This window comes from Jaculus jaculus, chromosome 4, assembly GCF_020740685.1.
Source record: "Jaculus jaculus isolate mJacJac1 chromosome 4, mJacJac1.mat.Y.cur, whole genome shotgun sequence".
NCBI lineage: Eukaryota > Metazoa > Chordata > Mammalia > Rodentia > Dipodidae > Jaculus > Jaculus jaculus.
In genome coordinates this window covers 56430157-56447520 of record NC_059105.1, presented here as the reverse complement: position 1 = coordinate 56447520, position 17364 = coordinate 56430157, and the positions used below count along the sequence as shown (strand labels likewise).

The 17364-nt window shown below is 39.3% G+C and overlaps 1 protein-coding gene across 3 annotated transcripts in view; it reads left to right on the top strand.

Moving 5' to 3' along the window:
- The first annotated feature begins 1321 nt into the window (after positions 1–1321).
- The window catches only part of Dnajc10 (DnaJ heat shock protein family (Hsp40) member C10), a 38386-nt gene continuing 22343 nt past the window's right edge, over positions 1322–17364 (top strand). Inside the window, exons 1-9 of one of the 3 annotated variants that reach the window (XM_045147135.1) lie at positions 1322–1419; positions 3146–3493; positions 5156–5318; positions 7669–7719; positions 9550–9632; positions 9880–10011; positions 10445–10538; positions 12433–12507; positions 13984–14027. In XM_045147135.1, the coding sequence (XP_045003070.1) occupies positions 3290–3493; positions 5156–5318; positions 7669–7719; positions 9550–9632; positions 9880–10011; positions 10445–10538; positions 12433–12507; positions 13984–14027 (846 nt within the window). In that variant the 5' untranslated portion in view covers positions 1322–1419; positions 3146–3289. Of the gene's footprint in view, positions 1420–1731; positions 1933–2256; positions 2318–3145; positions 3494–5155; positions 5319–7668; positions 7720–9549; positions 9633–9879; positions 10012–10444; positions 10539–12432; positions 12508–13983; positions 14028–17364 lie in introns of those variants that run through there. The other 2 variants (XM_045147134.1, XM_045147136.1) reach the window with 2 other exon arrangements.

The window sequence follows — 17364 nt, the reverse complement described above, 5'->3', positions numbered from 1 at the left end:
CACTACTTGCCAAGCAATCTAAAATACAATCTCAGTCTCCTGTCTTAACCAGCTTCCTCGTCGCCTAAAAGATAAAGTCCGTGTCTCTGCCATAGCAGTAAAACCCTATGGTCTGGTCTCTACTTTCTGCTTCAGACTTCTGGTTTGCTGTTTTCTTTCTTTTTTTAATTATTAGATATGGACATATATGTAAACATCAAATGTTGGTGCCATACTTTCCCCCCTACCTGCCCCTCTTCTGAAGAGGCCTTCCTCATTTGGGATGCAGATCAACCACATGGGGATTGTGGGTCATGCATTATGGAGGCAGCAGTCAGTTATGGGGGAGAGGCAAAGTCTGTGCAAAATGTCCTTGGTTTGCTTTTTAATTTATTTTCGACTTTTTATTTGTTCACGGCGTGAACCCCAGTTCTAATATGTGTTCACCTCAGTTTCCTCAACTGTGACCTGGGTATGATAACCACCATCTTCCAAGATTATATGGAGGACGTGGACTTAAAGCAGTTCCTGTTTCCCGTTAACAACGGTGACATAGGGCATCTTCTAGTATTTCTCCCTTTGTTCATTGTACTCCCTCTTCTTCCCTGCGATATGCTGGAGGAGCCATAGCTCCTACAGTTACAAAGCTTCCATTAGCTGATATGTCGTATGCCATCCAAGAACTCATTAGGAAACTACAACTGATTTCCTGTTACAACATCAGCTTCCTCGTGTTTCCTAACTGCAGTTTCAGTCCCTGACCGTGAGAAGCGCAGAGTACCGCTCGGTTCCAGCTTCCCACGGGACTGACTCCGAAACCAGGAAGTAACGTGGGATGCTCGGGTCTTTGCTGAGACACAGCTGCGGACACTTTCCGTTCTTGCACGTCTGCTGGTGTGCCTTCAGTCCAGCAATCCCTTTCAATTGTGACAAGCCCTCTTCCTCCTCAATCAAACGTCCCCCTTCCCGCGTCCCGCGCTCCGCATCCTTCCTCCCATCCCGTTTCCCCGTCACCCTGGCAACCGGAGCAGGAAGGGGCGGGGCCGCGCCCTCGCTTCCGCCCGCGGAGCCGACGTCCTCCCGGCGCCTGCCAGCCGCTGTGGCTTCGTCCGCTCGTGGGGAACCGGAGCCGGAGCCGGAGCCGGAGCCGGAGCCGGAACCCGCAGAGGCGTCCACGTCAACCCAAGCCAGCACCGCCCGCCACACCCCGCCCGACAGGGCCGGCCGCTGGGTGGGCCTGGTCCTCCACGCCCGTCCCACAATGCCCCGCGCAGGCCCCGCCCCGGCTCGCTGGGGACCGGCGCGCGAGCAGCCGAGCCGAGCCGAGCCGCCCGCGCTCGCCGCCGCCGCCGCTTCCGTCCCGCGCGCGCCGTCGGGTCCGGCTGGGCAGCGTCCGCCGTCGGGGGCCGAAGATGGCGTAGCTGCCGGAGCCAGGGCGAGGTGGGCGCGGGGCGGGCGGGCGGCCGGGCCCTCGGGAGGGGAAGGTAAGGGAAGGGAAGCGCCTGCGCTCCGCCGCCCCCTCCTCTGCGCCCGGCCACCCTTTCTCCTGAGTGTCCGCTCCACCCTTACCCTGCGGGTCCCTTCTCCTCGTCCTGCCTCCCCTTCTCGCCGGAGCCCCTTTCTCCGACCTGTACTAGGGACCCGCACTGGACACGCCCTGTGCCCGCGTCTGCATCCTGCCCCTCTCTGGGGAGGTGGCTGCACCAGGCTCACGCGCCGCACTTACCTGCAGCCTCCCCCTGGCCTTGGGCAGTTCAGCCGCTGCTCCCACGCTGGCTTGAGAACCACCCCTAGGCTAGGATGACTTTATTCCCACATGCTGATGGAGATTTCTTCTCTCGCTTGGTTGTTCCTCCTGGATATCTATTCTCTTACCAGTATAATTTCACAGAGAGAGGAGGATGTTTGTGTGGAATGAAAAGGGAGGATTAGAAGTGAGACGAGCGTTCACGGGTAAGGAGAAATTTTAGAAACAGACATTTGGGTTTAAATGAAGAAAACTGAATTTGAAGATGCTGGGAAAGTTAGCTTTTTCAAACCATTATGAGATCCTAGTTGACATGTGATATGGTAAAATGACATCTTACCCTTCACAGGTTAGCGTGTCTTATTCGCTTCTCTTTATGTTTCTTGTCCTATTTTTACTTACACCTGATGATCGCATTAACAGAGTGAAATGACACCAACTTGCAATTAATATTTTACTTTTAAAAAAATTTTTATTAACAAAGTGGGACGTGGTGGTGCATGCCTTTAATTGCAGAACTCGGGAGGCAGAGGTAGGAGGATTCCTGTGAGTTCAAGGCTATCCTGAGACTAACTACACAGTGCATTCCAGGTCAGTCTGAGCTAGAGTAAGACCCTATCTGGAAAACAACAATACATATAATTTTATTTATTTGCAAGATGAGGGAGAGAAAGAGAATGGGCACTCCAGGGCCTCTATACATTGCAAATGAACTAACTCTAGATGCATGTGTCACCTTGTGCATCTGGCTTTACATGGATACTAGGGAATTGAACCCAGGCCATCAGGCTTTGCAAGCGAGCGCATTTAACCACTGAGCCATCTCTTCAGCCCTATTACTCTATTTTTGTAAGTGTTTCTACTTAAAGTCGATGCAAACACCTTATACAGTCTGGGGGAGAATATGGTCTGCTTTGTAGGCTACCTAATATAACTAATTCAGTTATATCTTTAAGTGGTTAAATAAAAAGTACAGAGCCTTTGGAAGAGCATCCTCCTTCTAGTCTCCTCAAAAGAAGCTTCCTACAAATGAGATCTGATTAAAAGAAACACTAAGTAGTTTTAGGGGGTGAAGGAGTAGTGAGAAGAAGTCCTAAAAAAAGAGTACCCCACTGGGTAATAAGGAAGGAAATACAGACTATTTTTTACCCTCATGGTGTGGTGCTGATGAGGGACTTTTTGTCTGCTGCATAAACCCACACTGTGTGTTCTGGCAACCCCCACTTATTACCTTTATCCTAATGAGTGATTTTACAAATCTACCTACCTTAATATGTAAGCAAGCAAGACAGGTTCCAAAAATGGTCCCGGCCCACACTCACTTGCCATTTAATAGGGATTATATTGCTGAGTATGTTATTTGATAAATGATGTTATGGTTTGAAGTATATTTTAACTGCCTGGTCTGCTGTCTTTTAGGGTAACTTTTTGCACTTGATTTTGTGATGCTTGATTCACCTTTAAAGTGATGTGGACAGAAGATCTCAAATTTGCGTCTTTTGCCAGTTGAACCCAGCATTGTCTTTAATGTTCACTTGAATCAGAACTTGCATAAGAAAGAGAATGGGAGTCTGGTTACACGAAGATGACTGTATCAGAAACTTCAAAAGGATCAGCCTCTGTCTTCTGATAGTGTACATGGCTGTTTTCGTGGGCACAGATCAGGATTTTTATGGTTTACTTGGAGTGTCCAAAACCGCAAGCAGTAGAGAAATAAGACAAGCTTTTAAGAAATTAGCATTGAAGTTACATCCTGATAAAAACCCGGTAGGTAATTTTGTTTTTAAATATCTGGTTACAATAACATGTTTTTGATACCTACTTTAAATTATTTTTAAGTGTTCAAAATGCATAAAAATAATGACATTAAAAATTATAATTCAAGGACTGGAGAGTTATACCTTAGGGGTAGATCTTTCCTAGCACGCACAAGGCTCTGGGTTTCATCCCCATACCTCAGTCACGTTCTCTAAAAACGAAAGCACCAAAATGTTCAAATTTGGAAAAGTGTAATGATTTGGTCACTACCAAATACACAATCCCTTCTGAATTTGTAAACTGATTTCCAGCCAGTGTAGTACAGATGTTAAACCTCAAGTCATATCTGTGAAGTAACATTTATAGCAAAGTAAGTTAAAGTCCCAAGTATTTCAGAAAAAAAATATTTTCTTAACACTCAGAGTGTCTTACTAAATATTGTTAACTAAATTAAAATTGAGAGCTCCATATATACTTCCACATATAATTGTACAGCCAATAACGTAGTCTTTTCAAAATTAATATAGTTTTAAAGGTAGTATTACAAAAATTTAATCAACTCTTAATGAGGTGTAACTCAATAAGGACATGGTAAAATTAGAAATTTGTCTTATCTAGGTACAAGTTTTAAAATGCAGTTATTTTCGGTTATGTATTTCTGAGTATTGTAAACTCTTAGTTGGTTATCTTCCTCTGGTACCCATATTATATTTAGGACTTTATGGTAACTTTCTCAAATTTTTGTTTTAAAATTTTCAGAATCTATTTTTTTTTCAGTTTCCTTGTAAAAAGATGGTTGACCTACATCTTAAGTATAATTTAGATGGAAGCTTGCTACAAAAACCAGCTCTATGAACACAAGAAAATTAACATTTTCTGTCCAATTTTGAATTGTTATTCTTACTGATTTTTTCTGTGTCTATGTTGAGTTTGTGTGTGTGAGATGTATGCATGTGTGTATGTGTGCATCCCATGCTATGCGTGCATCCACATTCTTTTCTTGCCACTCATCTGTATTTCTTTCCTTGATTATAGCTGCTGTCAGCAAGCTCTAGTCATTCTCTAGTCTCTGCCTCCCAACCATGGGCTTCTGGCCAGACAGCCCATGCTCACCTTTATATGTATGTTCTGGGGAGTTGAATTTAAAGGTCTCTGACTCAGAGGCCCTCATGCTTAAGCCCCAAGTGCTATTAATGGCTGAGCCATCTCCCCAACCCACATTCTTTTAGTTAATACTTATATGTTGCCTCAAATAGGAAAATAACTTGCAAACCTATTTGTAATTGTTCTGGAATGGACACTTCTTTTTTTTTAAGTAAAGATTTCATTACTTGTTTTTCAGCAGCATTTCTTAGAAGGAAGGAAGGAAGTTCTGTTGACCTCTATCCATTGATACTTAATATTTTATATGGTAGTGAGAAGTTATATTATTATGTCCATCAACCTTTGAACAGTCAGCTCTTATTTTCATTATTTATTCCCATTTTGAAGGTTGCTGTTCCTAATAACATACTTTCTGATTTCATCCTTGTAGGTTCATATCACATTGTACTACCCTTTTTATGTTGATATCTAGTGTCCCATAGATCTTGTCATTAATTGAACCTATATGCTCTGGAGAGACATGGATTGTGTTTCTGAAATAACTGTTATACCTAATATTGTTAACAGAATAACCCAAATGCACATGGTGATTTTTTAAAAATAAACAGAGCATATGAAGTGCTCAAAGATGAAGATCTACGGAAAAAGTATGACAAGTATGGAGAGAAGGGGCTTGAGGATAACCAGGGAGGCCAGTATGAAAGCTGGAACTACTACCGCTATGACTTTGGTAAGGAGCTCTGCTAGTTGAGAAGTGTGTGTCACCATTTTTGCTCTACCCCACCCCTGGCCTAGGTCTTTTACGTGATAGGCAGTGCTTTACCGCTGAGAGCTGTATCCTCAGCCTGAAATGGCTGTTGTTGTTGTTGTTGTTGTTGTTGTTGTTGTTGTTTTGAGGTAGGGTCTATGACTTCTGTAATTCTTTGAGAGCATAACTCAGTAATTGATTAAAAACTGTACATACAGCTAGTAATACAGCTTCATTGCCTTGAAACTGTGAAGACTTGAGTCTGAGCCCAAGAAACCATTTAAAAATGTCAGGTATGGTAGGTAACACGTAATCCTGCACTGGGGAAATTGAGACAGAATCATCCCTGGGATTTGCTGCCCAGCCAGTCTAGCGTAGTTGGTGAGTTCTAGGCTAGTGAGAGACCCTATCTTAAAATAGGTGGACCTTGTTTCTGAGGAGTGACATCCAAGTTGTCTTTACCTTACATACATGCACAGGTACCTCCCAAAATATTTACTAATGACCTCTCCAGAAAAAGTGGTACATACTAATTGTTACTATTATTTGGGTTAAAAAATTATTATTTATTTGCAAGCAAAGAGAGAGAAAGAACAGGTGAGCAAAGGCCTCTAGCCACTGCAAATGAATTCCAGATGTATGCACCACCTTTATCTGGCTTATGTGGTTACTGGAGACTTAAACCTGGGTCCTTAGGCTTAACAGGCAAGTGCTTTAACTACTAAGCCATCCCTCTAGCCCTTATTTGAATATTTTATATATTACCGAGAAATTTTCTCACACGGAAGTTTACTGTGATAAATATATTTGGTACTGAACTGTCTCTGCCTCTGCAAATTTTGTAATCATAAAGTTGTTTTTGTGTGCGTGTGTGCGTGCGTGCGTGGGTGTGTTTTATGCAAGCCCAGCAGACTGGCCTTTTTGTTTTTTAACCTTTTTAAAATGTTATTTATTTATTTATTTATTTGGGGGAGAGAGGGAGACAGAGAAAATCACCAGGCCCTCCAGCCAGTGCAAACAAACTCCAGACGTATTTGCCACCTTGTGCATCTAGTTTATATGGGTCCTGGGAAGTCAAACTGTGGTCCTTTGGCTTTGTAGGCAAACGTCTTAACCACTAAGCCATCTAGCCCTGGCCTTTTTTTTTTTTTAACTGAGAGAGACAGTTGGTGCACCAAGATCTCCATCCACTGTAATCTAACACCAGACACGTGCACCACCTTGTGTGCATGTATAACCTTGCACATGTATCACCTTGTGTGTCTAGCTCACATGGGATCTGGGCAGCCAAACATGGGTCCTTAGGCTTCGCAGGCAAGCGCCTTAACCACTAACCATCTCTCCAGCCCTGTAGTAATAAAGTGTTAAGCAGAAGTGATACCGCATATTAGACACTATGTAATCTGAAAATTACCATAGTCTGATTAACAATTGGGTATTCAGTTTTCCTGTTTGGATAATGTACTACAGCTACTATTGCCATGTCACCTTTAGGAGTAGCTGTGTGAAATTTACATAAAGTCTATTTTTGCAATTCTGGTGAGTTTAATTATTCTAAAATAAAAAGTTAAGCTGGCTAGTACCTCATTTGGTACTATAAAAAGCTAAAAAACATGTTTTCAACCTAAAAATGGTAGCACACACCTTTAATCCCAGCACTCAGGAGACAGAGGTAGGAGAATTGCCTTGAGTTTGTTGCCACTCTAAGAGTACATAATGAATTCCAGGTCAGCTTGGGCTAGAGAGAGACCCTATCTCCCTCTCTCTCCCTCTCCTTCTCCTTCTCCTTCTCCCTCTCCCTCTCCCTCTCCCTCTCTCTCTCTCTCTCTATATATATATATAATTTATATTTCCCCTGATGGAAGTAAATTTGGTGATTAGAAACCTAATCACATATACCCCTGTAATAGGCCCTGTCAACAAACCAGTATCTATATCATTCTTTTCTGTTTGTAGTAATATTTTTATTTGAAAGAGATGGGAGTCAATGAGTATGGGTATTCCAGGGCCTGCTACCACAGCAAACAAACTCCAGACACATGTGCCACTTTGTATGTTTGGCTTTACATGGGAACTAGGGAGTTGAACCCAGGCCAGCAAGCTTTGCAAGCAAGTGCTTTAGCCACTGACCCTAGTCTATATCATTCTTGAAATGTATTACCAATAATGGCATTGTTTACTCTTGGCCTTTCTCTTAGTTTGCTTTATGTTGCTCAAGTTTGAGATTTACTATGAACTAATACTTTTCTATTTAAAATGAATAAATCGTCTTACACGGAAATTTATTTTTATTAAGTTTTAATTTTATAATTTTATGCACTTTTAAAATTAGGTATCTACGATGATGATCCTGAAATCATAACATTGGAAAGAGGAGAATTTGGTAAGTTTGTGGCCATGACCTAAAACTAATGTAGGTCTCTTATTTAAAGTAATTTTTTTTTAATATATTTAGAAGTTACAGGTTTTTGGAAAGAGAATCTGATGTATAAATAAACAGTCCTCATAGAATATGACACACTGTATCAGAATGAAAACACTTAAGATTTGGGTAACAAAATCCCTAAGTGTGTAAACCAAATAAAACTAATAACGCAGTTCAGGTCAAGTTTGGGTTGCAGTTTGCTTGCATAACCTAGACTTTCAAAGCTTTTTGATTCCAGACAATTGATTTAACTTGATCTGTGATTTGTGTGAAAATGGATACAAGAGTAGAATCCTGTTGAGTTTTCCATTGTATTTTACAAAATTCTAAAAACAGGATTAGAACATCATCCTTACAGTGTTTCAGTTATGATAAAACTAGCTTATTCTTTTTTAATTTTTGTTGTTTGATAGTCCTGGGGTTTGAACCTGGGACCTCATGCATGCTAGGGAAGCTGTCTACCACTGAGCTATATCCTGACCCTGTTACTTCAATGCAGAAATTGACATCACAAGTTATTTTGCTGTATTACAGTTAAGTTTACCTCAGGAAAACAATATAGCATGCTAGTGCAAAAAAGATACATATATGTTACAAAAAATAAAGTCACTTGGCTCTTAAAAATATTTCCTTTAAGCAGAGGTTAACTTTTATTGATGAGTTCAGGCATAAAAGTAGCTATTACTAAAAGCCGGGCATGGTGGTGCACGCCTTTAATCCCAGCACTCGGGAGGCAGAGGTAGGAGGATTGCTGTGAGTTTGAGGCCACCCTGAGACTACATAGTGAATTCCAGGTCAGCCTGGACCAGAGTGAGACCTTACCTCAGAAAAAAAAAAAAAAAAAGAAGTAGCTATTACTGTGTTCTAAGTCTTACGTGCAGACTTAAGTAGACAAAGTCAGCACACGTGTCACAGATTCTTTACTGTAGGCAGTGCTTTTCCTGTGTGGTTTTGTTGTGACTCAGCTAGCTTATCAGTGCTGTATGGTGGATCAGTGGGGGCAGAACACAGGAGTATTGCCTGTGAAGTGAACGTCATAGGTATAATCTGGCTAGTCTGAGTCCTAGAATGAGACTTTACTAATGCTTATATTGCAGAAAGGTTCACACTTTTTCAGATAGGTCACTATGTGCAAGACTAAGCACTGCTACTAGAACAGCTAATGATAGTTTGAAATCTAGCCATGGAGCAGAAATGGCTGACTAACAGTGGTCATTCAAGTGCATATTTGCCATGATCCCTTCTGATCTCTATGCTAGTCTTCATTTTAGTAGATGATCTGGAGTTTGACTTCAGGGAACAAAGAGATGGCAAACACAGATATTTGAGTCAATTTGTACTTGTGTAAATATTGCATAGCTGCCTTAGTTAATGGGTTTCATTCTATTTCCAGTTGTTTGTATTGTTGGGGTTACTTATCTTTTCATAAATCTGGAACCATTTTTAAAGTATGTATATTTCTTCTTCTAGCAAGTTTGTTTGTTTGTTTGTTTGTTTGTTTGGGGGTTTTTTGTTTTGTTTTGTTTTTTTCCCCTTAAGGGTCACTAGAGGGTTTACATTTGCTTTATTCAGATCAGAATGATTCAGATGCTATGCTTGGACCTTGAGGTGACTAGTCATGTTCCCGTTCTCCTTTACTTGCTAAACCCTCCATAGAAGTGCCCTAAAGTTGGCTCAGTTTCTTACTTGTCAACTCTCTCCTTAAATCTTCATTGTGATCTCACTAGAAAGTTTTTAAATTAAAATGTACATTAACTTAGAAAATAAGCTTATTTGATGTACTTTTAGATGCTGCTGTTAATTCTGGAGAGCTGTGGTTTGTAAACTTTTACTCCCCAGGATGTTCACATTGCCATGATTTAGCTCCCACTGTAAGTATGCTTATCACCTCCATTATTAAAGTTTCATTTATAATTGGTATGTTAATTGTGTTTTCCTTTTTTTAGTACATTGGGATATTTTGTTGTTAATAATCCTGGCTATCAAATGATTATCAAATACTTTTACATATAGTTTTCTTGGGTAAAGATTTTCTCCATTAAGATTATATAGTCTGAAATGTGTTCAAGAGAAGAAATTACCTTATCAAATAATTACCTGTTTTCTTCTGTCTCATAGTGGAGAGAATTTGCTAAGGAAGTGGATGGATTACTCCGAATTGGAGCCGTTAACTGTGGTGACGACAGGATGCTTTGCCGGATGAAAGGAGTGAACAGTTACCCCAGCCTCTTCATTTTCCGGTCTGGAATGGTAAGGAATAAGTCGGTATTTTTCAAATTTGTGAAACTTTTCAACAAGTGAAATACTAGAAAAAAATACAATATATGAAACTTTTAGACTGCTTTGGTTTTAAGACTTATTTTAGGTGCTGTCTAATGATAATAAATAGTTTGAATTATTGTATGAAACTTAGATGCCATTCTTTGTCTTGACACTAATTCACATATTGTATCTTATGGGTTTAGATATGAAATGAAAACTAAAATTGTTATAAGTGGTATTAATAAAAGGCATTTCATAGAACCTGTACCACCAAGATTCTCAGAGTATGATTTGGACACATACTGTGCTGTTGAGAAATAGGACTTGCTACATTATTCAACATAGCAGTGGATCAAAGTATTTGGTAAATCTTTAAAACAAAAACGTAAAAGATGTTTTTCTCTTTTATAAAATTCAATAGGCTGCAGTGAAATACCATGGAGACAGGTCCAAGGAAAGTTTAGTGAATTTTGCCATGCAGCATGTTAGGAGCACAGTGACAGAACTGTCAACAGGTAATCATACTTACTTAATTTGCTTGATTGTCAAAAGTATTTTGAAATCTCTTAAGTTTTTCACTGGCAGTTTTTGTTGTTGCTTGTTTTGAGTTTAGGGCCTTGCTCTAGCTCAGGCTGACCTGGAATTCACTATGGAGTCTCAGGGTGGCCTTGAATTCATGGCAATCCTCCTACCTCTGCCTCCCAAGTGCTAGGATTAAAGTCATGTGCCACCACGCCTGGCTCACTGGCAGTTATTTTTTTTTTTAATTTTTTTTTTTATTTATTTATTTGAGAGCGACAGACACAGAGAGAAAGACAGATAGAGGGAGAGAGAGAATGGGCGTGCCAGGGCTTCCAGCCTCTGCAAACGAACTCCAGATGCGTGCGCCCCCTTGTGCATCTGGCTAACGTGGGACCTGGGGAACCGAGCCTTGAACCGGGGTCCTTAGGCTTCACAGGCAAGCGTTTAACCACTAAGCCATCTCTCCAGCCCTCACTGGCAGTTTTAACATTTTGCTCATACTATTGAAACTTGTGATATATCTTTTCCATGCTTCTCAGAAGAGCATTGTGTCGGTTCTGTTTTCTACTGCACAGAAAATGGTCTACAAACTAGTGGCATTTGCATAGACACAAATTTAAGATGTGGGAAGTATGTATGACATGAAACTAAATAAAAGGCATCTTTAAATAGTCATTGTTTCCAAAAGTGCCGACATTAACTTTACTCCTATCCAGCTTGATTTTTTTTTTTTTCATGTAGGTTGATTTTTAAGTTCAACAACCTTTCTAATGTTTGGCTTTTAATTCCCCAAGTGATTTTAGGCTGGCTCTTAGTCTGAACTATCCATGATATTTGTGGCTAAACGAATGCGGCATTTCATTCATTGAGCACCAGTTACATGTCATAACTGCTCAGTCCTGGGCTTGGAGTAAATAAAGTGTATAGCACCTGCCACCAGCAGCGTAGGTGTTTCAGTGAGTGACGCAGTAAACAATCAAAAGGAAATCTCCTGACCGAGGAAAAAACAACCCAGCCGAGAAGCCAGGCATGGTAGTGCGCCTTTAATCCCAGCACTGGGAGGCAGAGGTAGAAGGATCGCCATGAGTTTTAGGTCACCCTGAGACTAAATAGTGAATTCCAGGTCAGCCTAGGCCAGAATGAGACCCTACCTCAAAAAAACCAGCTGAGGCAAAGAGGAAAAGTTGGAGAGTGCTTTTGAAATAGGTTGTAGTTTGTCTTATAGAAATGAAGAAGAACCTTGGATAGCACTGTGTAACGAGAATTAGCACTACTTTGCAAACCAGGCAAAATGATGGCAGTGAGGTGGGGTGAAGCGGTTACAAAAAGTGGCAAAACTCAGGTCATAATGGACCTTCCCCGTTTGATTTTCTTCTTAATAAAATAATGCATTTAGATTTTATTTGACTAGATATTTCTAAATTATTTTTACTTTAAAAAGTGGCAGAGGAGATGTCTCAGTGGTTAAAGGTGCTTGCTTGAAATGCCTGCTAGCCAAGATTCAATTCCCTAGTTACCTACTTAAAGCCAGACACAAAAAGTGGTACATGGTTCTGGAGTGGTTTTTTTTGCAGTAAAAAGCATACATATACATGTGCAAATAAATTTAAAAAAATTTTAACACAGAGGCAGTAAGGAATTTGACATGAAGAGTTTTAGAAAAATAATTGGGCCTAGGCATAGTGGTGCACGCCTTTACTCCCAGCACCTGGGAGACAGAGGTAGGAGGATCGCTGTGATTTCAAGGCCACCCTGAAAAATTCCAAGTCATCCTGGGCTAGAGTGAAACCCTACCTCAAAAAAAAAAGAAAAAAATAAATAAAACCCTTTAGAAGTTTGCATTACTGGGTAATAGATACTCAGAAACTTCTCTTATTTTCTTTTAAGGAAATTTTGTGAACTCCATAGAAACTGCTTTTGCTGCTGGTATTGGCTGGCTGATCTCATTTTGTTCCAAAGAAGGTAATTTTGTAATTTTCTTATATTGAAAAGACCATGGCATTTAAATCAGATGGCAGTTTTAAGTATGCTATTATAATTGACTTTTTTCTGTCAGCAATCAATTAATTATTTAAAACCCTAATTTGAGCCCAAATGACAAGTTCTTATTTAATTTACTTTTGTTAGTTTACATGTAAAAGAGATAATGAAATTACTAATTTGTAAATATAATGCTTGTAGTTTGGGTTTAGTAGACAGATTTTTGAGCTTAGTTATACTTATGATAAGTTAAATCTCAAGTAACCAGATGAATTTGGCAATTTGTAAAAATAATTAGTTGTATCAACTACAATCTTTTCCCAGATAATATTTTTAGGAAGTTTGTTTCACACATAAATTTATATATATGTGTATATACATATACATATACATAGCATACACATACACACACGCACCTCAGAAAATTATTATGTATATGAAGATGACAAACTTTCATTTCTAGGACTATTCCTTGGTAAATTAAGTTGACAGTACCCTACATGGCAGACTATGAACTGCATTCAGTGAGATCACTTAAATATGGTTCCAAGTATTATAGGATATCCTCCTTATTAATAGTACTTCATATTTAATTGTAACATAGGTCTTTTCCACACACTTGACATCTTGCCTTTTATGCTGCTTTGTTAGGAATATATTTGTAACTAAAATTACTCACTCATCCTATAAGGTCTGTGTTAATAAAATACTTGTTTTTTATTTGTTTGTTTTTTTTAGGTAGGGTCTCATTCTAGCCCAGGCTGACCTGGAATTCACTCTGTAGTCTCAGGGTAGCCTTGAACTCTTGGCGACCCTCCTACCTCTGCCTCCCAAGTGCTGGGATTAAAGGTGTGCACCACCACGCCTGGCAAGAAAATACTTTTGAAGAAAGATAAACCTTAAATCTTTCACTAATTTGTTTTGTTTTATTCTGGATGAATGTCCAGATTTTTGTTATTTATATAAAACACATTTTTTAACAAGTAGTTGTTTTTACACTTAGTAAATTGTTTTTATTTATTTCTAGGCCCTATGATACTACCTCCTTTCTCTAAATCCTACCTCATTGTATCTTAGCATTCATAATTAAATAATTTTCAGAAAACTGGTCTATAAACGACCTATTTTAAGGTTGCATTAGATTTTAAGGATCTTTTGCAAATAGATCAGTTATCATATCCTCAAAATCATGAGATCTCCTGGATAATGGAGATTATCAATTAGAGGAGAAATTTAAGATTAAGAGATGATGGTTCTTTGTTTTTTTTCTAAAGCTAGTAATCCTGAGAAATTAAGTAAGAGAATGAGTGCATGTGTGTTTTGGGAATGCTAAAGGTATTGGTTTTTATCTGTACAATTAATTATTTGTCTTAGCACCAGCATGGTAATATGGGAAAAGACATTAGAAACAGTCTTGGTAAACTTAAGTTAGCCTCACAACGTTTTTTTTTCCCTCAGATTGTTTGACCTCCCAGACACGACTCAGGCTGAGTGGCATGTTGGTAAGCACTCACATTTTGTAAAACTGTATCACCTGTAAAGAGAAGCACATGGAGAGCTGATTCCTAAGCATCTTTTAAATATTGTCTTGAACACTTATCTAATTTGTTGGTGGTCTTTTTTTGTTGTGTTCATAGCTATTCTTGTCTTTCTAAATACCTGCATTCAGTAAATCTTAACTTGGTGTTTTCATTGTCATTCACATCTAAGTTGATACTTAATTTGTTTTTAATTCCTCTAATTATGTTTCTAGTTATGTGTTTTGTCATTAGTCTGCTGTTTCTTTTGCTCACTTTATATGGTTGGTGAATGTAGTGTATGTAGCATTGACTCTTACTTTTATTGAAATACCCTTTCTGGTATAGGAGTTTGTCAGTTTTGGAATGGGAAAAGTGCTGTGTGAACTTGAAAATGTTTCTCAATATCTTAGGTGTGATGTTTATATCTACTAAATAAAATCATTTCAACACTAATTTCTCAGGTGCGCAGTGTGTGTGTGTGTGTGTGTATGTAAAATCATGTATTAAGGATTGGGATATGTTCCAAGGAATACATCATTAGGCAATTTTGACGTTAAGAAACATCATAGAATATACTAAGACAGACCCAACAGTGTAACTTCTTGTTCCTAGGCTACAAAACCATAGAGCATGTTACTGTGATGTGGTACTTAGTATCTAAATATAGAAAAACACAGTAAAATATGATAAAAATAAAAACTGATGCACCTGAATAGAATACTTCAGTGAGTGAAGCTTACATGACTCTAAAAGTTGCTGTCAGTGAATCAGTGAGTACATCGTGAATGTGAAAGGCTAGTATCATACTATACACTGTTGTAGACTTCCTACACATTATACTCTTAGGCAATACTAACTTGATTATAACTTTTCTTTCTTCAGTAATTAGCTTTATGTGATAATAAAGCACACACATTAACCTAGCCTTGTTCGGGGTACGTCTTGTCCCAGTGCAAGGTCTTCCTGATGCAGGACACCATTACCTCCTTTGAAAGCAATGGCCACTTTTGAACCCCTCCTTAATACCCACCTGATGCTCTGAAAGAGATGACTGTCTTTAGAAATGTGTCCATGGTGGTTTGCTCGGTTTTGTTTCTTTTATACTCATGTGTAAGAAGATAATGTGCCATAACTATCTTAGTGTTGGAGGCTCCATGTTTTCGAGTTTTAAGGAGCTTATTAAAGTCTACAAAATGCTTGGTGGCTGGAAAGATTGCACAGTGGATAAAGTACTTGCCCCACAAGCATGACGACCAGAGTTCAGATCCCTGCACTCCATGAAAGCACAGCAGCCTGCCTGTAATTACAGCAGTAGGCAAGTAGAGATGGCGTGCTGGAGCAATCTGGATAACTAAATGAACCAATTAGAGTGATCAAGGAAGACACCCAACATCAATGTCTGGCCTCTCTCGTGCATGTGCACACACATGCATCACATGTATACAAACTCACACACCATGTGTGCAGAACAAGTTTGTAAAGCTTCTCACAGAATTATCTTGGCTCTTTTCTCTCAGTTTCCTTTTTGTCTTCAGCTATGCATCACTAAACAATAGGAATTTTTATGCTTCACTGACCCTTGCATGACTTCTGTCATATATTAAGAATATGAACTGTTTTGCCAGACTGGTTAGCTCATGGCCACAGTTTGACACTATGGCAGCAGCCACCTGTTATAATCATTGTGCCTTTTGTATCTTGCTGTCTGCATTTTCTAAAATTCTTGTGCTTCATGCACTTCCCTTGTTTCACCTTATGATTAAACCACTAGTCTTTGTAATCACTTGATAGCTTTAAAAATAATAAAAGACGGGCTGGATAGATGACTTAACGGTTAAGCGCTTGCCTGTGAAGCATAAGGACCCCGGTTCAAGGCTCAATTCCCCAGGACCCACTTTAGCCATATGCACAAGGGGGCACTTGCGTCTGGAGTTCATTTGCAGTGGCCGGAGGCCCTGGTGCACCCATTCTCTATCTACCTCTTTCTCTCTCTCTGTCCATCGCTTTCAAATAAATAAAAATTAAAAAATTTTTAAAAAATAATAAAAGACTAGAACCCAGTCCCCAAGTCTTCTCTGAGTAGTTAAGCTAGAACATTTGAAGCGCTGTCAGAGAAAGAGCATCTTACCCTTGAAACAGTGTTGGAAATTCTCTTTTTTTTTTTTTGGCATTTGGAAAGCATTTCTATGTGATTGGTATCAACTGACTTTTTTTTGAGGTAATATGTGCCTGGGGTGCTCTTTGTATCTGTATTTAGGAATTTTTATACTCCTGTGTTTGAAAGGTTTTGTCATTTCAGCTGAATTTTTAATGTCCTGGTGCACGCATGTGCATAGTGTCCATGTGCATGGTGTCCTCATGACTGTTGTACACCATTGTACCTTCTTGTAATGGTTTATGTACATTTCTGTTCTTTCCTCTTGATCAGACTAGAGGTTTATCAAACTATATATTTTCTGTTTTCTACATTATGGAGTTTCACAGTATTTTATTCCTTTTTCTTACAGTTTAATTTGTCCTAAATTATTTACATAGGGGAGTCATTTATAATTGGACTTTTCCTTTCTACTATATTTAAAATTACAGGTTACTACAAATTATACCTTCAGTTATGTTGTATTTTTGTTTATTTTCATTTATTTATTTGAGAGAGGCAGAGACAGACAGACAGAATGGGCGTATCAGGGCCTCCAGCTACTGCAAATGAACTCCAGATGCATGAGCCACCTTGTGCATCTGGCTTACATTGGTACTGGGGAATTGAGCCTCAAACCGGGGTCCTTAGGCTTTACAGGCAAACACTTAACCCCTAAGCCATCTCTCCAGCTCCGTGTTCTATATTTTGATATGTAGCTTTTTTTTTTTTTTTTTTTTTCAAGGTAGGTCTCACTCTGGTCCAGGCTGACCTGGAGTTAACTATGAAGTCTCAGGGTAGCCTCGAACTCTCAGTGATCCTCCAACCTCTGCCTCCCAAGTGCTGGGATTAAAAGGCATGTGCCACCACGCCTGGCTGATATGTAACTTTTTATTAACCTTTCATTTTTATTTTCCTTGAAGTCATAAGTTATTTAGTACTGTGTTTAATTTCCAAATATAGAGAGAATTCTCAAGGCTTTTTGTTATTATTTATGGCTGCATTAATTCCATCATGGGTAAATGAATACGGTTCCTTTCTTTCAGGATGTTGAGCTTTGTTTTATGCCTAACATACAATAAATGTTCATAAATATATGCATTTGTAAAAGTGAATTCTATAATCCATACATAAACACACAGACTTCTGTAAATTCTCTTCCTGTAATGCCCCTTGCCTTCAAAT